General features: G+C 52.8%; 2 protein-coding genes across 2 annotated transcripts in view; one reads left to right on the plus strand and one right to left on the minus strand.

Annotated features, from left to right (window-relative positions):
* FANCA (FA complementation group A) overlaps window positions 1-9,464 on the plus strand; it is a 41,092-nt gene extending 31,628 nt beyond the window's left edge. The window contains exons 34-43 of the mRNA XM_069868832.1: window positions 824-883; window positions 1,272-1,376; window positions 2,064-2,176; window positions 3,265-3,406; window positions 6,110-6,172; window positions 6,930-7,035; window positions 7,767-7,842; window positions 8,193-8,349; window positions 8,745-8,837; window positions 9,337-9,464. Of these exons, the coding sequence (XP_069724933.1) occupies window positions 824-883; window positions 1,272-1,376; window positions 2,064-2,176; window positions 3,265-3,406; window positions 6,110-6,172; window positions 6,930-7,035; window positions 7,767-7,842; window positions 8,193-8,349; window positions 8,745-8,837; window positions 9,337-9,444 (1,023 nt within the window). The 3' untranslated portion in view covers window positions 9,445-9,464. The remainder of the gene's footprint in view (window positions 1-823; window positions 884-1,271; window positions 1,377-2,063; window positions 2,177-3,264; window positions 3,407-6,109; window positions 6,173-6,929; window positions 7,036-7,766; window positions 7,843-8,192; window positions 8,350-8,744; window positions 8,838-9,336) is intronic.
* Window positions 9,465-9,485: 21 nt separating this feature from the next.
* On the minus strand, window positions 9,486-18,320 carry ZNF276 (zinc finger protein 276). Its single transcript, XM_069868802.1, has 11 exons — window positions 18,203-18,320; window positions 15,653-15,962; window positions 15,496-15,548; window positions 14,500-14,997; window positions 13,479-13,557; window positions 12,242-12,322; window positions 11,735-11,845; window positions 11,582-11,657; window positions 11,022-11,139; window positions 10,659-10,758; window positions 9,486-10,284 (listed from the first exon to the last, which is right to left on the minus strand). The coding sequence occupies exons 1-11, from the start codon at window positions 18,318-18,320 to the stop codon at window positions 9,999-10,001; spliced, it is 1,830 nt and encodes a 609-aa protein (XP_069724903.1). The 3' UTR covers window positions 9,486-9,998.
* Between the last annotated feature and the right edge of the window lie 1,130 nt (window positions 18,321-19,450).

Below are 19,450 nucleotides of genomic sequence, written 5' to 3' on the forward strand. Positions count from 1 at the left end.
TAAAATCCCCAGTGGGTGATCACGGAGCAGCCAGGTAGTGGCTCAGCCAGTTTGGGAGCAGTAAGAATGTTCTTTCCGCTTGTGTTGTTCGTGACCATATCTCTGGTGCACATGCAGCAGCCTTGGGGATGTTCTGTACTGGGTGGGTACCTTGTCTTTCCGTGCATACGTCATCCTTTTGTGCCACCTGCTCTTTGTTTGTTGACAGTGGGTTGGAGAGAAGCCTGCAATGTTCCCATGGAGGCCTAGACCTAAGGGACTAAGCATGAGCTCTTCTCCAATTTCTCTGTTGTGCTGGGGCGTTAAACTAATTTCCTACGCACAGAGTGAGATTCTGCTCATCCTCCTGTGTTATGTGCACTTAGAGAAACATTCAGAAACATCCCTGCAGCTTCCTGGGGACAGATCGGTTAACTTGCAGGTCCCTCCAAGCACTGTGTTGTGCTCTGACGATAGATATAATTTCTATTCATCCTGACTGATGGGTTTTTCAACCTCTCCTGCACTGTCGTATTAGGCACAGCCAGAAACCTCCATTCATCCCAAGACTGTCAATCCAACTGCCTCTGCCATCCGCTATGTGTGGTCTGCAGGGCTGTCTGATTTGCTTTCTAGTGCTGGGACTGTAAAGCACCACATAGTCAGTGGTGTTGCTTTATACAGAAATGGAGTTTCTGCAGTCTAAACTGATGCTCAGCATCTTGCAGAGTGATTTTTGTGCCGAGTCCTGTTGAGCCAGACACCCAAAATGTTCCAAGTACGTCATAATTCAAAAGGGAAGGAATTAATATTTCCCCCCCCCCCCCCCCTTGTCTTCCCACAGAGGAACGTGTGTTCCAGAGGGTATGCGCTCTCCTACGACATCACCGCTCACTTCTTCAGGGTAACTGCTGCTTTTGTCATTCTGCTCCATTGTCCTTGCTGGCTGGAGCAGTTGTTTCTATACCAGGATGCCTGACTACGTGCTATTCTTAGCAACAAGATCTGCTATTTGTACCCTTGTTTTGAGAATTGTTGGCGTAAATTCTAAAAATAAGAGCAATAAACCAGGAAAATGAAGATAAGTAGCAGGAGGAAGTAGTGGTAGAGGTGAATTTTAATACAATACCACAAAGCTGATGGGGGAAGGCGAAGCTTTCATGCGCATGTTTCATTTGCTGGGCCATGCTGACCCCTACAGTTATCTTGGAATAGTTTACACGTGCCTTGGTGAGGTACTGCAAAGCAGCAAAGATGTATGTATAGTCGTCTTGTAATTTATCCTCTTCCAGGGCCTGCTTAATGCCAGCTTGGACTGTGAGGAACCAGCAGAAGGGGTCAATGATGTTCTAACAGCCTGTCAAACCAAATGTCCCATCGTGCTTTTCTCTGCAGCGGTAAGTGTTCATATTCTGTTGTAAAAGTGCTAGATGAAAATTTTAGTATCGGTTCAGAGCATTTGTTTTAAACTTCACTTCATGTAAACTGTGAAGTGTAGGGGTAGTAATTCTTCACGCCTTTGGAAAATTGCAGAGTGTTTTAGTACCTTTGATACTGCTGATCCCAGCTCTGGCCATGCAGCCCTGGAGTGTCACTATGGAAGTGGAACAGAAGCTGTTTAAGAGTGAGATGCTGGGAGACTTGTCTTGGTTTCGGATGTGATATACGGGACACTGCTTGTCATGCGTCAAGCAACCAAAAAGTCCATAAAGCACCAATTTTTCTGTAACTCTTCATGCACTGTTCTGCATGGGGGTGCGTGGCTTTGCCTGCAATAAGCGTGTACATCACCTTTGCAAACAGCTGTGTTTTGAGCTCCTTTATTATGACTGGCCCTGTTAGTGGAATTTCAGGGTGCTGTGGTATAAACATGGTCACAAATGACCCTCTTTACATTTCCAGGGTGTGAAACACATGCACACATGCTTATCATGTGTGTATGTACAGTTTGGACTTTTCCATTAAGGGATGGGGGGAGAAACCCTTTCTCTGAGTGCCTGGCTGAGATAGCGTGCGTATCCAATTGCAGACAACTGTAACTCTAAGTACACCACCACTAATGCTGTTTCCATCTTTCTTTCTAGCTCTGGTGGCCGAGGCTGGAGCCAGTGCTTTGTTCTCAGTGGAAAAGACTCTTTGGGGCTCCGCTTCCAGAAGAACTGGAAAGACTGAGGGAATGGCAGTCCTCAGCTGTGAGGTGCATATGAGGAGCTGAGCATAGATCTGTGGGGAGGAGAACCTGCTCTCTGAGGGATCGGCACCCAGGAGGCCTGCTCTCTGAGGCAGGCTGGGTTTCAGCAGGCTGTATGAAATGCTAATGTGGACTGAGGCTTGTAGAACAGCTATACAGATATTCCTCTGTACAGTTTCGACTTAAAATGGGTCATTATAATTATTTAGTCTGGCCTTCTGTGTAATATGGGTCAGAGTGTTTCACCATAAGGAAAAGAAAATCTTTTTAGATGAGACTAGAAGGCAGAGTCCTTGTTAGACAGACACTGGAAATAGCCTTTAGCACAGTGTCGAGTCATTTGCTCAAGCTGCTGCATGCTTTGTTCCCTGGATTTGGTGAATCTCTGCTCTCCTGAAGCTACTGTCTGCTTCTCTGCTGCATGTTTCCTTCTTTACTTGGTGTTATGCTGTCTGTTCAGCATCCTCCAACTTTTCTCCAAACCCTGGGAATTAGCATAAGAATCTTCTTGCAGGTTATTGCAGGTAATGATCACATGCTTGTGTAGTAGAGTGTACGGTTAACTACCTGTACAACTTGTGATAAAGACACCTGTCCTACGAGGACAGGCTGTGAGAGCATTGGGGTTGTGCAGCCTAGAGCAGAGAAGGCTCTAGGGAGACCTTAGAGCAGCTTCCAGTACTGAAAAGGGCTCCAGGAAAGCTGGGGAGGGGCTCTTTGTCAGGGATTGCAGGGATGGGATGAAGGGGAATGGTTTCAAACTAAGGGAGAGGAGATTTAGACTGGATGTCAGAAAGAATATTTTTATAATGAGGGCGGTGAAACACTGGCACGGGTGGCCCAGGGAGGTGGTGGAGGCCCCCTCCCTGGAAATATTGAAGGCCAGTTTGGATGGGGCTCTGATGGACTGGATGACCTGTAAAGGTCCCTTCCAACCCAAAACATTCTGTGATTCTATGATTTTGTTTGTCCCAGTCACAAAACCCACACCCTTTACCCAAGCCCCCGATTTCTTCCTTATTCACAGCTGTGATTTTTTTTTTCCTTTATTTTCCCCCCCTACAAACCTGTGACATGCTTGTTTTGTTTCCTAGCTTCCTTTCTTCAGGAACAGCTTTCCCTCTCTCTGACCCTCCTTGGATTCTTGCTGCCTTCCTCCATTGCACTGTTCAACAGCAGTCGCCACACAGACGAGAGAGAAATGCACTGAAGAGGCTGGGGACTGATGCAGAGCAGGCAAGATTGGCCACATTTTAAATGTTCTGCTGTTCCCTATGCTTGAAAACAAGAAGCTTTAAGTGAGAAATGGTTGTCCTGAGATTCTGCTGTATCCCTGGTAAACGCTGTTGTGAAATCTTGCTGGTGGCTACTTGATAAAACGTGACTGTAAATTACTAGTTGCTAAATACTTGTCCTAGAGGCAAAGTTGTTCTAAACTTAAAATTTTAACTTGAATACTGGCTTCTCGATGAAGTCGGGGAGGACTGTTAACTGGCTGCTTTAAAAACCGAAGCTGGGGAGAGAGCTGCAGAGATTGAGAGCTCAATCCATGATGGGGCAGGATCACCTCTCCCTCTGGCAAAGGAGCCGTCCTTGTTGGTTTCAGCTCAGGCAACTTGGCTGGAAGTTTAAGAAAACGCAGAATGTTTGTGAGACAGCAGTGCGGGCATTTTTAAGGGCTCTTGGAAGACACGCTGGGAATCTCAGGAAAAAATCTAGGCATTTTCCCAGGTCTGTTCCAGGAAATGCTTCTTCCATTTTGCCATGCTCAATGTCCTCCATGCACAGGAATTCTCCAAAGTCCTCTGCTGAGGAGGAAGCTGGGCTGTTGCCCCACAGTTGTCTGGTCTTCCAGGGGACAACTGGGACCAGCGCTCAGTATGGGGAGTGTCCCTGTCCTGATGTTTACGGGTAAACAGCGTTGAAGCAGAACCTCTGCCTTACTATTTACTCTTAAGTTTTACTGCTCCCGGGAGCAGCTATGGTGGCAGCTCTTCTTGCTAGGGGATCAACTCCTCCTCTGTTTACACTGGTCTAAAGCCAAAAGCTGCTAGTCAGAAACTGGTGTCACTGACTCTATGTAAGCTGTTGATATGAGCATTTAGTACATGTGAAATTACAGTGGCTTTCATCTCAAAAAATCTGTCTTGAGATTGGAGGAGGGTGCCTGGAGGACAGAGCAGTGAGAAGGCTGAGTGTAACTGGAGCCCAGCAGCTGCCGAGTATCCAGGCCTCAGCTCAGACCCCCAGCTGCTGCTCCAGTGCTGGTGGAATTGAACAGATCCTTGGTCCCACAGACAGGACTGGTGTGCGGTCAGGTGCTGAATCCCTTCAGGTGACAGACAGTGCTAAAGGGCAAATCTCCCTGTCAGAGGGGAGAATGTTGTGGGACAGGTACCTTTGGGGATGAGACACTGTAGTTAAATCCAAGGAACCCAGTTGTTCCACACGTGCCACTGCTTTTTGTGTGATTTATCCACATGCAGCAGTCTGTACCTCTGGAAATTTCTCAGCTGAAGTGAAAGGTCTCCTGCTGCTGTGTTCCCTGCCCTGGCCTGACGGCAGTGTGTGTGCAAGCAGATCTGCTCTGCACAAGAATGTGTCGTCTGGCTCAGTCTTCTCCTTTCTCTGACAGGAAAAGAAAGGAGGGTTTGCTTTACAACTAGGTTAGCAGCAGAAATAAATAAGTTACTTTAACTTCCCAGGATCGCAAAGCCAGAGCATCTTTTGATTTGTGTGGTAAGGATCCAGAAAAGCGATAATCAGCATCTGTCAGGACAGGGTTACGATGCACTTGCTGAGATCACAGAATCACAGAATCACAGAATCACCAGGTTGGAAGAGACCCACCGGATCACCGAGTCCAACCGTTCCTACCAAACACTAAACCATATCCCTCAGCACCTCGTCCACCCGTGCCTTAAACACCTCCAGGGAAGGTGACTCAACCACCTCCCTGGGCAGCCTGTTCCAGTGCCCAATGACCCTTTCTGTAAAGAATTTTTTCCTAATGTCCAGCCTAAACCTCCCCTGGCGGAGCTTGAGGCCATTCCCTCTTGTCCTGTCCCCTGTCACTTGGGAGAAGAGGCCAGCACCCTCCTCTCTACAACGTCCTTTCAGGTAGTTGTAGAGAGCAATGAGGTCACCCCTCAGCCTCCTCTTCTCCAGGCTAAACAACCCCAGCTCTCTCAGCCGCTCCTCATAAGGCCTGTTCTCCAGCCTCTTCACCAGCTTTGTTGCTCTTCTCTGGACTCTCTCCAGAGCCTCAACATCCTTCTTGTGGTGAGGGGCCCAGAACTGAACACAGGATTCGAGGAGCGGTCTCACCAGTGCCGAGTCCAGAGGGAGGATAACCTCCCTGGACCTGCTGGTCACGCCGTTTCTGATCCAAGCCAAGATGCCATTGGCCTTCTTGGCCACCTGGGCACACTGCTGGCTCATATTCAGTCGGCTGTCAACCAACACCCCCAGGTCCCTCTCCTCCAGGCAGCTTTCTAGACAGACTTCTCCTAGTCTGTAGCACTGCATAGGGTTGTTGTGCCCCAAGTGCAGGACCAATGAGAGATGAGAGGATGCACAGCATCTGCTGGTGGAATGCTGGCTGTGGACCAACACTAGCTCTCCCCCAGGTTTACATCTGTGGTAGCTCACTCTGTTTTTCCTGTATTTGGGAGGAGTTGTCATCTGTTGTCTGACTTGTTGACTGCAGCAAGCTTAGAGAATAGTGAATTGAGTGTGGAATTTACCCTTAGAAGCAATAAATGCTGTTAGGCTGCAATCTGTCATCTTCAAACATGCTGCCTTCACCTGCAAGGAAGAGCAGTGCTTGTACATCCCAGCATGGACCTGGATTTTGTGAAATGTTATTTCCTGATTGGAAAGCGCAAGTTCTGAGTCACCACCACAGATATGACTAACAGGCAGTCTCTTTCCTTGCAGCTTCTTGTTTCTCTGCTGTTCTTCTCACTCATGGATCTCATCTCAGCAAAAATAGCACCAAAGGTAAATTCAGTCCGGAGGGAATCCTCATGACACGGAGTGTGTCTGATCCACTTGGTTTGCTGCCCAAAAACGCCTTGTACGGGTACTGTGAAGGCTGGTAGCTTGTTCTGCCAGAAGAAAGGGAACAGCAACATCCCAGACAGAGCCTGCTGGAAGCCCTTCTGTCCCGATCAGATTAAACCTGTATTTTCCTCTGACGTTATCTCCCCTTTCACTACAGTAGCTTTTATTTCGCTTCCTGAATGATACTATTTTCAGTTCCCTGTTCAGACTTTACACCTCCCAGGTAATACAGGAACCTTGCATCTCTTTGCTTTTGTGTAGCATTTCACAGTAGTTAGATGATGTTTTTCCTCAGGCTGGAAATGCACGTGGTATTTCATAGGTGCAAGAGTTCCCAGCAAGGAGGAGCACTTTGTTTCTACACGATTTCATGCTATAAAATGAAGGAGCAAAGATGACAAGCATCTTCCTGCTTAGCAGTTAAAAATAATCATTTAGTCTCATAGTCTTTGGGAGAGTCTGGAGGAAGAGTCATTGAGGAAACATCTTGAGCACATGGATCTGAGAGGTTATTCCAAGTAAAACAAGTAATGCCCAAAATAAAAAATCCCAAGAAAGGGGAAAGACTTGGGCTAAATTCGTAAAGGGCCTTTCATAGAGCACGTCGTGTACACAGTCTCTTCTGGGGGGTTCCTTTCTGCTTTGATGCAACTAAAGCCTAAGACAAACTCGACCTGTCTTTTCTGATACCCAGGAAGGAGTGGATTTTCAGACATCTCTGGAATGGTCCCTGGAGATCTTGCAGTGCCTGGAAGAGAGGGACACGTCCTGGCCACTTCTCTTCCATTCAGCAGAGGAAGGTGAGTGAGTCCTGCCTCCAAGGGGTGGGAAGGGAAGGTTCAGTGCGAGTGTATCTGTAAGAAAGAACCAGTGGGCCTTTGTAAGCAGCACGAAAAATACTTGCTTGAGTAAAAGGTGAGAATGCCCTGCTTCTACCCTGTAGTACGGTGATTACAGGGTGAGAGAGTTGGGGTTGTTCAGCCTGGAGAAGAGAAATCTCCAAGGAGACCTTATAGCGACTTTCAGGTACCTGAAGGGGGCTTCAAGAGAGCTGGGGAGGGAATGTTTACAAAGGCTTGTGGGGCTGGGACTAGGGGAAGTGACTTTGAATTGGAGAGGGGGAGATTTAGATTAGGCATAAGGATGAAATTCTTCACAATGAGGGCGGTGAGACACTGACACAGGTTTCGCAGGGAAGCTGTGGCTGCCCCATCCCTGGAGGTGTTCAAGGCCAGGCTGGATGGGGCTTTGAACAGTCTGGTCTGGTGGGAGGTGTCCGTGCCCATGCAGGGGGCTTGGAATGGGGTGATCTTTAAGGTCCCCTCCAATTCAAACCATTCTATGATCCAGCTCAGTGTTGTTCCCTCTGATAGAAAAAGGGGCCGGAGTTCTTCTCTCAGGGGTACCCATGCCTAAGTGCTGCCTGTTGTGGGCTGGAATGAAACTGTGCAGCCCCTGTGCTGCTCTAGAAGCATGCAAAGTGGCGTGAGGGCCACTAAAGACACTTAGTGCTTCTCTCTGGCTCTTGCAGACGCTAGAAAATACCATGTCCTGCGCAGCGCATCCTCGGACCGTCACATCCGGCTCTTGCCTGTTGCCTTCTACAGGTAAACGTCCTGCTGGGCTCAAGGAAGGAGGTGTTGGTGAGGATGTAGCTGATGGTTTGCACATACAGCAGCTGACACGGCTGGTAGATGAGCTGAGCCCCTGCCTTAGCTGTGCAGGAGAACACTTGATCATGGCAGGGTTGGTACTGGAGGAGCCTCATATCTTTTGCTAGAATTTTCCCTTCAGCTTCGTGCTCCGAACAGGAGCGTGCATGGCTGTGTCCCTGCTCCTGCACACAACGGGGCTTGTAAAACAGACAGTGGCACTAGCACCAGGCGGTGCTGTGTGCCTCTGTGTTTGGGTCTATCATGGAACCAGCGCTAACCAGACAGTGTGTGACCTCCTCTAGCCTCACCCCTTGCTTTCACCATGAGCTGCTCACACGAGAACAGACCTTCCTCTACGTGGCGCTCGATTTGTACATCCAGCTGCTCCAGCTCTTTGTGGAAGGGAAAGACCTGCCCCAGTCAGATCAAGTGGGGAACAGCTCAGACCCTATGGACAATGTAAGTGAAGTCTCTTTTTTTTTTTTTCTTTTTTTTCCCCCCATCTTGTAACTGTGGATTTGTATTCTTTATCCCTTCCCCTGCCACTTGTGGCATCCCTCCTGTTCCCACCTTCCTATGCAAAGCAAAGGCAGCCAGCTTGCTTACACCTTGGGGCTGAGAAGAAGCTGTCAGTGCTGCTGTCTTGCTCCTGCCTGAAACTGAAGCTGCCTCGCTCCTGTCTTAACTTGTTCTTGACCTCAGGTTGAACACAGTCACCGCTCAAGTGACCTGCGTAACCTGTGAATAACCCCTAGGTGCGGTGCAGTGGTTCCTGCTTCATTTTTGGAGGCAGGGACTGAAAGCTAAAACTGATGTTGCTCAGCCTTCCTCAGCCCCGTCTCTCTGTTCTCCAGGGGGATCCCTTGGAGGTGATCTCCACAGCCCGACGGTTCCTGCTTGCTGCCATCCCACGATGCCCTGCCCAAAGCTTTGGAAACATACGACTGGTATGTTAAGATTTTTCCTCTTCTCCCAATGCCTGAGAGCTGGGAACGCTGCTTCTGCCTCCATAGGCACTCTTGGGCACTAATCCCATACTGGTGCTGCCTGCTTAACCTGTGACACGCTGCCTTTCTGTAACACATTTGGGAGCAGTAGGGGACACCTGCTGCTCAGTGAGTGCTACAGCCACATCCTCCCTCTCCTGGGCTGCAGGCTCCAGCTTTCTCAGCAACACTAAACACTGCCCTGACCATTTCACTCCTGCTGTTTGCTTAGTGCTTGTTCTAGGGGGAAACATCAAGCACAGCCAACTGGCAGGTGTTGAAGTTTCCCACAAGCACTGTGTTGGCAGCCAGGAGGCTCTTATTTCTGCACGAGTCAGCAGCAGCTTCCCTTCCCTCTACCTGCACTTTGCTGAGAAGCAACAGAACAATCTGGTGTTGCTGTAACTCGCTTTGAGAAAGCTTAAGCAGGTCTAATTCTGGTTGCTTGCCCTCTCCCCAGCTACTGGCCACGTGTGAAGAACTTGACCCAGAGCTTGGAGCCACCCTCCTGCACTTCTCGAAGCCGGCTGCAGCCATGGAGCTGGAGGAAGAGCCGATCCTCTTCTGAGCGCCAAACACCCAGGGCTGACGAGACAGACAAGGTGCTCCTTTCTCTTTCTTTCAAATTACTTTGTAAATAATTTATTACAAGCATAACCATGAAGCTCTTGTTACAATAAAAAGTAGGTTACAAATTTCAGTTTAGACTTGCTTTGGGAACCATAATTATTTTTTTCTTTCAAAACAAAAACCTCTGCTTAAAGTTGCTCCGCTGTCCTAGGTACCCTCACCGCCCCCCGAGGGCAATTCTGTACAGGCAGCAGCTTCTGCAGGCAGGGAACAGTTGTGGACAACTTTGTTTCTACAACTGTGCGTGGGGAGAAAGGGGAACCACAAAGTGGGGCTGCCGAACATCCATTCCCCTTAGATTAGACAGACTCTTAGTACAACACTGCTGAATCAGACGTGAGCATGGAGAATCACAGCATGATAACAAGCTTTTTCTGAGCAAGCTGAAGCTAATTCCACAGAGTTCTTTGGGAGACTAAAATGTAGATTAAGAATCTCCACTCTGCCATATGGTTTCTACAGGGCTGGACTGGGAAAGCGTCCCTGTCCCCCTCAGGTGGGCTCCTGCTGTGCAGTCACTTCTGGCTTTACCGCCTGGCTTTCTGAAGTCCCTGAAGTATTTAGGAGGAGAATGGGCTCTGGCTCGAGTGCCTTGGCTTTGTCCTGAGTCTGGGTCAGAGGGTGCACCATGGACATGTGGACATTAAGGTTATGGGCCTTCTCGAAGCGCTTCCCACACTGGTCGCAGGCAAATTCCAGCTCCGTCTCAGCTTTGTGTTTCGTCATGTGGTACTTGAGCGAGGCCCGCTGTCTGCACTGGAAGCCACAGATTTCACACCTGCAAAGCAAAGCAGGGGCTGAGTAGTGAGCCTGAAGCTGCAGTCATAGTGTTCACACTCTGTCATGCTAAATAAACCTATAAGATGGCCACAGCCTCAGAGCTGCTTGCTCACATCTCCTACACCTGCCCCAGTCAAGTAACCTGATTCCCCTCCTCAAGCGTGCAGCTCCTCACTGCTAGCTGAGCATTCACCAGCAGCACGTTGTGGGCAGACATTTAAAGTCGTGCAGCCAGGACACTGCCACGTTACTGTCAGCTACAGGTGGGGTTTGTCTTACACAACCACTCTGTGCCAAGGAGTCAGGGGACATTTACGCTGGATACTAGGAAAAATGTCTTTACTGGAAGAGCAGAGATGTATGTACACTTACTGGAGAGGCTTTGCTCCCGAGTGCCGCATCTGATGGACCGACAGGTGTTTGCGTTGCTTGAAGGTCTGCCCACATTCATCGCAGATATAGTTACGTACCTCTGAAATGGAAAAACAGAGTGGCATCAACGCTGCTGATTTCTTAGTACACTACATGCATACACGCAGCCGCCCACGCTTATTGGTGGAGTCTGAATTCCTTCCCCCTGCCTCACAGCCCCCACGTGCTGGCTTGTTGCAGGTTTACAGGCAAGGCAGGCTCTTCTATACCCCACACAGTCTTGCCACAGCACCTACAAGCCTTGTGCAATGAATCCATGGGTGGTGGTGACATCTGGAGTGAGCAGAGCCTGCTGGGACACACCTGTATGAATGAGCTTCACATGACGTTGTAGGTACCGGTCAATCATGAACACCTTGTTGCAGCCAGGATGAGGACAGGGCCTCTCCCGAACCTCTTCGTGATGCTCTTTGATGTGTTTCTGTAATGAAAGGACAGGGCTTCTAACTCCTAGGCTTGCATTTTCCCTACTGAAAAATTTGAATCCCCCAATAAACGAGTCCCCCATCTTGGCAGGCTCACGCATCAGTGCTGCTTTGCTGTGAAAAGCCAGAGGCTTCCATCCAAATCTATCCCTGGCAGCAGGGGCTTTAAGAGGATACAGCAGAGCTTGTTCCAAGGGCTGCTGCTGAGCCACTGGCAGCCCTCCAGAACAGGAGGAGCACACAGAGCAAGAGCAGCTCCTGTTATGTTTGGGAGCACAAAAAAAGGCCTCAGACTCTCAGCAGTCTGCTTTGTTTAGCGGCTCATCACCTCCCGCAGCACGAGGCGGCAAATTCAGTCTGTCAGGGATCCTCTCCTCATACAGAAGCTACTCTATAACACAGCTGCAGGTTCAGGACAGGAGCAAACCTTGAACTTACCTTCATGCCATCCGCCCCTCTGTACACAGCCGTGCATCCCTGGTAAGGACACTTGTAAATGGTGGGCAGCTCCTCCCTGCAAAGCAGAGGCTGCCGTCAGCCAGCGTGCCGAGCACTGGTGCTGCCTGGCCACCGCCAGTGCCTCCTTATTACCTTTCACATTTGATTTTTTTTTTCCAGCCTGGCTTAGGCCCTGGCTTCTTCCTTATTTTGGGCTCTTCTGCCTTCTTTGCTTCTTTGCCATCACTTTTCTTGCCAGAAACCCTCCAAGAAGAAAGAAGGACAGTGTTTTAATACTTACAGGTTTTAGTACTCCCACGTAATTAATTGTCACCAGGTGTTACACATGGTTTGCTGGCTTAGCTTGGCAAAGCAGGAGCACATGTGCCATCAGGTACACGTGAGCTGTGCTGCAGGAATTCGTGCCAGGCCCAAGAACGAAGGATGTGGCCCAGTTTCAGCCCAACAGCGAGCTTGGGGAACACCAGTTCTACGGAGTCGTGGCCTCCAGCCAGGGCCAGGGAGGGAATCGAGACCACAAAGGAACAAGATCCATGCTGGCCTAGCTGAATCCTACCCAGCACAGGGACAGCAGAGGTGGCCCCCAGCCCTCCCGCTCATCCGCAGAGAGCTCTGCTAACCATGCAGCAAGCCCCTTACTTTTTTTCAGGGTAAGGCTCGAAGGAGTCATCTGAAGATTGCACGTTTCTCTTCTCATTTTCATCGTCGCTCAAGAAGTCCCTGAGAGAGACAGAAGATGCCCTTAACGACAGAGAACTGGGCTGGAACTTCAGCAGCAGCAATACATGTTATTTGGTCCCGGAGCATCTGTCACCCCCACAGCAACCAAGGCTCCACGTGTTCTACCCTATAATCTCCCCAAGCAACAAATACAGCGTTGGTGTATGCAACGAGTAGCAACATCAGGTCCTTTTAGGACCGTATCTCCAAGAATAACTGAGCCACTGTAAGGAGAACAAAAAACAGCTGTTACTGAAAAGCCCTATTTATTGCTGGATGTTGCCACCGCTTTCTACCCTGGCAAAAGTAATTTTGTAAGAATGTAAGACAATTGTCTTGTGCAGGTTAATTAAGCTGCAGATCATTCTGTACTTCAGCACACATAGCAGCCACATAGATTTTGGGATATTTTTCCATTTCAAGTCCAAAGCCATATGAGCAGCAATTAAACCTGAAACCAGAAAACAGGCAATAAATTGTGGTACTTTCAGTGTGACAGCTGACAGGTTTAGCTGATGCTGGAAAAGGTCTGCACTTGGTACTTTAGACTCAGAACGACCAGACTCCATTATCAGTTATTTACAAGGGTCACTTTAAATACCTGCATTTGAACAATTCCGCCAAACCTTTGCTCGTAAAGGCTGCTAAGATGCCCGTGTCCCTCCCAGTGCTGCTTCCCATTTAATCCCCTTCCCCACAAGTGAACGGGGTGATTTCTCCAACTGTCACCCCTTGTCTGCGTTCCCACACTGACCGCTCTTCTGGAGCCCCAGCCTAGAGCAGCCGCCAAGGGGGATTGCTCGGAGGTGGAAGGGCTGGAGACGCAGCACCCGGAACCAAGCGATCCCCTGCCAGCCCCTGCATGGTTCCTTCCCCAGAGCAGAACAGGGAATGAAACGTGAGCAGGTTTGCTGGAAGCAGGCAACAAACACAGAGAGCACACACGTGTGCAAACACACTCCCACGCCACGTTCCGCTGGGTAAAGCCCCCCCAGCTTCATCCCAGCCACTGCAGAGCCCTCGCTCTGTGCCTCGGATGCTGGTTCCAAGTGGCCTTGAGGACCAGGTCATTCATAGAGAAAGAGCCCTCTGAGGCGGGTCATTTCATACTCGCAAAGAAGACATTTAGGCTATTTTAAACCCACTCTTCTCTCACCCCTCAGAAAGGTCACTGAACTCGTCTTTTACCCGCTCATCCGACGTTGCAGACAGAACCTGCTTCTCGCTCAACTGTCCTAGGGAACGAAGGAGAACACGGTGCGTTACAAGGAAAAGCAGCAAAAACAAGCCAGCAGAAAGCTGCTGAGAAGAAACCAACAACTCCAGGTTCACTCATCGTGGCTCGTACTGTGTGAAAATATGTGCTCCATCCCAAGTTAATCATTATTTAAACGAAACTCTGCATCTCACGCTCGGAGACCACTCTCCCTGCACCCCAGGGACAGTCTTTTCACTGGAGTTCCCACAAGCATCTTTGGGGTTCCCCCTTAACGCTCACTCTGTAACCAAGAGATTCGTCCCAAAGTGACTCCCAGTTGCTGTTTCTCTTCCCAGCACCCACGGATCTCAGAGCCAAACACACCCTGACTTCTGTAACTCAAAACCACTGTTAATCCCCACACGCCACTTCCAGAAGAGAGGCAAGTTCAGCACTAAACCCACATTAACTCAGCCCACAAGCAAGCCCACCCAGCAACCTCCCTTTGCAGATGAAGGAACTCTTGCTGTTCAGCATCACCTGCAGTGGGAAAGTGAAGGCCCTCCTGGCCAGTGTACGAACAGGGTTTGGATTGAGCAGAAACACACACCTGGGAAAGGTGGTGCTGGAGAACCAGTGACTGTTCTGCAACACCTGATGGGGTCTCACAAGCCAGGCACAGCCAGGTCTCAGACCTCCGTCAGAGAGGAACCAGTGCACAGGGTGAAGAGACCAGCTCTTTGTGTGTGAGGCAGTTGGCTGAACTCATGTTCCTCCTTTCCTTCTGCAAAGCTCAGGGTCCCCGATCGGAGGCGATTTCCTGGGCAACCTGCGCTCCCCAGCCGGGCTCTGCGGCCTCCCTGAGGCGCAGCAGTCTCTGAGGAGGAGGACCAGCCCACCCATCACTCCCTGAGCCACCTCTCCAGCTCCTCGCACTCCCTGAGAGTCCTGGAGGGAGATTGGAAGGCAAATCCCTTACCTGTGGCACCACTCAGTGGTGACACGGGCTGCTGCAGGGCTTTATCCTGCGAGGAAACCACACTGTCCAGTTGTGAGCAAGACGAATCCCTGTTCTGCAGTGACTCATTCTCTGCGTCCAGAGGCACAGATGTGGTCCCTTTGTTTGTGGGCTGCTGGCACGGAGTTGTCCTTACTGGAGAATGCTGGGGTTTGGGAGAGGAAACCGCCTCGGCATTGTCTGCCCCTGCCCCGTTGTCAGTCAAGCGCTGCGCTGTGCTCTTGTTCCACTCCCGTTTGACAGACAAGGCGTTGTCGACGAGCACCGTGCTACAGTCCGAATCCGTATCCATGACGTAGTCGTGCCCGTCCCCGCAGCCCCAGACGGCGCGGATGATCCCGCAGTACTCGGAGGAGAGCACGCTCTGCAGGCTGGGCACCGACGGGCAGCTCCCGGCGTGCGTGTGCGTCCACGTCACCAGGCTGCGCAGGCACTGCGGGCTGGAGGTGATCAGGTCGACTGTCGGAGAGGAGAGGCAGCACACACATGGTCAGTTCACAGCTGCAGGGAGGGACAGGGCCACGCTGGACTTCTGCCTCAGAACACGGGTGGGAGTCACCCTAAAGGCACTGCAGCCAGAAGGAATAGGGGGGCGGCAGTCCCATCGACTGCCAATAGCATTAACTTTACAGCTAAAAGTTTATTTCTGATTGTCCCGAGTGTCTGGGACAGGCCTGGCACTGCCACACCGATCCACTCTGCCTGCTCTTCACAGCCCTAGCGTGAGCCTGGTCAGCTCAGCTCAGGGAGGCCGGTGCCAGCGAGGATCCTCCTGGGAAGCTAGAGGGGAGAGCTCAGGGCAGAGGAAGGAGAGAGAACCGTAACCAGGCAGACCGGGACACGGCTGTGACAAGGGATGCTTGCTGAGCGGTCATTCCTCAACACCCATAAAACCCAGCCCTTTGTTGATGGTAACACAGAAAGAAAAGGAAAGCAGCTCCAAGAGCAGGCACTCACCCAGACAGGAGGCACCTCCTTCTGTGCCCGGCTGGGCCTGGGCTGCGCCGCTCCTGCAAAAGGCAGAATAACACAGTGGGGTCTCGGGGGTTACGGAGGGACCAGAGGTCCACACATAGCAATTTACTACTCCCAGGAAGAAAGAAAGGCAACGTACTTTCCTTTTGACTTTACGAGGCCTGTGGGAGACACGTTCACCCTCTGGATAAACGTCCTGAGGACGCTGCGGCATTTGTAGAACTGGGCATGGCATTTCTTGCAGACAAACTGGGGGAGGGCAGGGTCCTGCCGCACTGCCACGCCAACCAGCCGCTGGAAGTCGGTGAAGAAGACTTGATCCACGCGGCGTTGCTTCTCCGAGTTCTCCCCCATCACAGGCACCTTCCCGAAAGCATTGCGCAGGCTCCTGGAGGAGAACTTGCCATGGCAGAGGCGACAATACCCAGTGCTCAGGGCTCTGCTGATTCCTGCCAGAGAAGGATTAAATACAGCCACTGGGTGCCTGCTGCAAGACTACGGCAGCTGGCTACAGCCCGAAGGCACCGGTGTGCTGGAAGATGTTCCCCTTCCCTCAATCTAGGCTGCCTCTAAAGCCCTAGCTTGAGCATAAACACAGAAAAGCCAGGCAGGAAGAGAAAGACCTTCCCCGTGAACCTTGCTGCAGATCGGGGCACCACACCACATCCAGATGACCCTAAAATCAGCCTTTCTGGCCCAACGGCCCCAGTGGAGAAACCTCCTTTAGGCTCAGCTTTCTCGGGGCTTGCTCACAGGGGTTTGTGCTTTTGCCAACACTGTCCCTTGGCTTAAATAGTTCTTCCTCACCAGCACTTATCTCCAAGGGATTTATAGCTGGAAGTCACATTTCTCAGTCGCTGTGAGCCTGAGCTGCCCCAGCCCTTGCAGCCTCTTCTGAGGCTTGCAGTTTCTCAGCCATGCCCTGCAGCGGGACAGGGAGCTGAGGATGCAGAACTCCTGAGCAGGGAACGAGGCCAACCTGGAGCAGCGGGGAAGGATTTGAAGCATCTCTCCTACTCCTGCTTCACTGACCACACAGCTCTCCTGCCTGCAGCATCCTCGCTCTGCAGAGCACAGCTCTGTCCCACCACTGCGCCCTGACCGCCTGCCAGCGCAAGGAAAACTCCCAGATGCAGCCTCTTCCCGGCCCTGATGCAACACAGCTGTGCTCCAAACCCTCCGGTCTGCCCACGTGGGGACAGGGAGGGAGCAGGGGCCTCCTGGCAGCGCCCAGTGAGGTTCTCAGCCGTTGTTGAGACCGCACAAACGGCTGCAGAGCAACTTGGGGTCCTGGTGGTGCCAGAGTGGGGACAGCCTGCGGAGCCCCCAGGGAGGGGACAGAAACAGGGAAGGAGCATGCATGGTGAGCATTTCAGAGGGCTGAAAGCCACCTCAGCGCAGGGGCAGGAAGGATGGCGCATGTCCAGCCTGGGTGCTGCCCCTCTCCGCCGTTGGCCGTTCATTTTTGACACCCAACTTTAAGCCGCTTGATGATCAAACTTATCTGGTGCCCGCAGCCACACTGGCAGCAGAGCGTTGGGATATCAGCCGCCTGCACACCAGGGCCGGAGCACAGAGGGGAGCACCAGCAACTATTCACTGGCCCTCGCTGCGCTGCAGAAACCCTTCCTTACTTCACCATTTCCCAGCACTGGGAGCCTCTAATTGCAGAAGCGGAACAGCCACAACAAAGCCCTTCCACGCAAAAAGGGAAAACCGAGCACTGGCACGGGGCAAATCCGGTGCCTGATGGGCTGCCAGTGGCACAGAGCGCAGGGAAGGGCGGTGGGGAGCCCTGGGAACAGGGAGAGCCTTGAGAAGGGGCGGTGGGAGGCACTGGGAATGGAGGTGAGGAACCCTGGAAAGGAGAAGGGGAGCCCTGGGAACAGAGAGAGCCTTGAAAAGGGGCGGTGGGAGGCACTGTGGAAGGGGCAGAGGGAATGGAAGTGGTGACCGGGGCAGCAGTGAGCACTGGGAATGGAGTTGGGGACCCCCGGGAAAAGGAGCCTTGGGAACAGGGAGAGCCCCAGGAAGGGGCAGCAGGAGGCACTGGGAATGGAGATGAGGAACCCTGGAAGGGAGAAGGGGAGCCCTGGAATAGGTAAAGCCCTAAGAAGGAGGAAGGGGCAGAGGGAATGGAGATTGTGACCGGGGCAGCAGTGGGCACTGGGAACGGAGTTGGAGACCCCAGGGAAGGGGGGAGCTTTGGGAACAGGGAGAGCCCCAAGAAGAGGCAGTGGGAGGCACTGGGTATGGAGATGGGACCCCTGCGAAGGGTGAAGGGCAGTGGGGAGCCCTGGGAAGAGGGGGAGCCCTGGGAAGAGGGGGAGCCCTGGGAAGGGTCGGTGCGGGCCCCCAAGAAGGGGCAGCAAGGGGGCACCGGGAATGGAGGAGAGACCAGGGAAACCTGGGGAACAGGGAGAGCCCAGACAAGGGGTGGTGGGAGACAGTGGGAATGGAGGCGAGGAGCCCTGGGAAGGGCGAAGGGATAGGGGGGCGCCCCGGGAACAGGGAGAGCCCCAAGAAGGGGCGGCGGGAGGCACCGCGAACGGAGATGGGGACCCGGGGAAGCCTCGGGAACAGGGAGAGCCCAGGCAAAGGGGGACAGCGGGGACGGAGGCGGGGAGCCCCGGGAGGGCGAAGGGGTGGAGGGGAGCCCCGGGAGAGCCCCCGCCCCGCCGGTGCTCACCCGCCGGTGCCCACCCCGCGGGGGGCTCCTCGGGGCCGGCCGCCCGCTCCTCCGCCGCCCCGGGGCGCCGCCGGGGCTCGGCGCCCGCCAGGAACCGCCCGCGCCGATCGCGCTTCATCCCCAGCGCCGCCGCCCCGGGCCCGGCCCCGCCCCGCCCCGCACGGCGCCCCCCGCCGGCCGGAGGACCCGCGCCGGCCCGGAGAGCGGGGGAGGGGGCAGCCCCGGCCCCCGCGGGGAACCGCCCGGGACCCGCAGCCGCTCCTCAGCCTCTACAGACCCTTCCCCAGCTCCCTTCTCTTCTCCAGACACGCTCCAGCCCCTTCCCCAGCTCCTTTCTCTTCTCCAAACATGCTCCAGCCCCTTCCCCAGTTTCCTTCTCTTCTCCATACACGCTCCAGCCCCTTCCCCAGCTCCTTTTTCTTCTCCAAACACGCTCCAGCCCCTTCCCCAGCTCCTTTCTCTCCTCCAGACACGCTCCAGCCCCTTCCCCAGCTCCTTTCTCTTCTCCAAACACGCTCCAGCCCCTTCCCCAGCTCCCTTCTCTTCTCCAGACACGCTCCAGCCCCTTCCCCAGCTCCTTTCTCTCCTCCAGACACACTCCAGCCCCTTCCCCAGCTCCTTTCTCTCCTCCAGACACACTCCAGCCCCTTCCCCAGCTCCTTTCTCTTCCCCAAACATGCTCCAGCCCCTTCCCCAGTTTCCTTCTATTCTCCAGACACACTCCAGCTCCTTCCCCAGCTCCTTTTTCTCCTCCAGACACGCTCCAGCCCCTTCCCCAGCTCCTTTCTCTTCCCCAAACATGCTCCAGCCCCTTCCCCAGTTTCCTTCTCTTCTCCATACACGCTCCAGCCCCTTCCCCAGCTCCTTTTTCTTCTCCAAACATGCTCCAGCCCCTTCCCCAGCTCCTTTTTCTTCTCCAAACACTCTCCAGCCCCTTCCCCAGCTCCTTTTTCTTCTCCAAACACGCTCCAGCCCCTTCCCCAGCTCCTTTTTCTTCTCCAAACACGCTCCAGCCCCTTCCCCAGCTCCTTTTTCTTCTCCAAACACACTCCAGCCCCTTCCCCAGCTCCCTTCTCTTCTCCAGACACGCTCCAGCCCCTTCCCCAGCTCCTTTTTCTTCTCCAAACACACTCCAGCCCCTTCCCCAGCTCCTTTTTCTCCTCCAGACATGCTCCAGCCCCTTTCCCAGCTCCTTTCTCTCCTCCAAACATGCTCCAGCCCCTTCCCCAGCTCCCTTCTCTTCTCCAG

Source organism: Phaenicophaeus curvirostris, chromosome 14, assembly GCF_032191515.1.
Source record: "Phaenicophaeus curvirostris isolate KB17595 chromosome 14, BPBGC_Pcur_1.0, whole genome shotgun sequence".
NCBI lineage: Eukaryota > Metazoa > Chordata > Aves > Cuculiformes > Cuculidae > Phaenicophaeus > Phaenicophaeus curvirostris.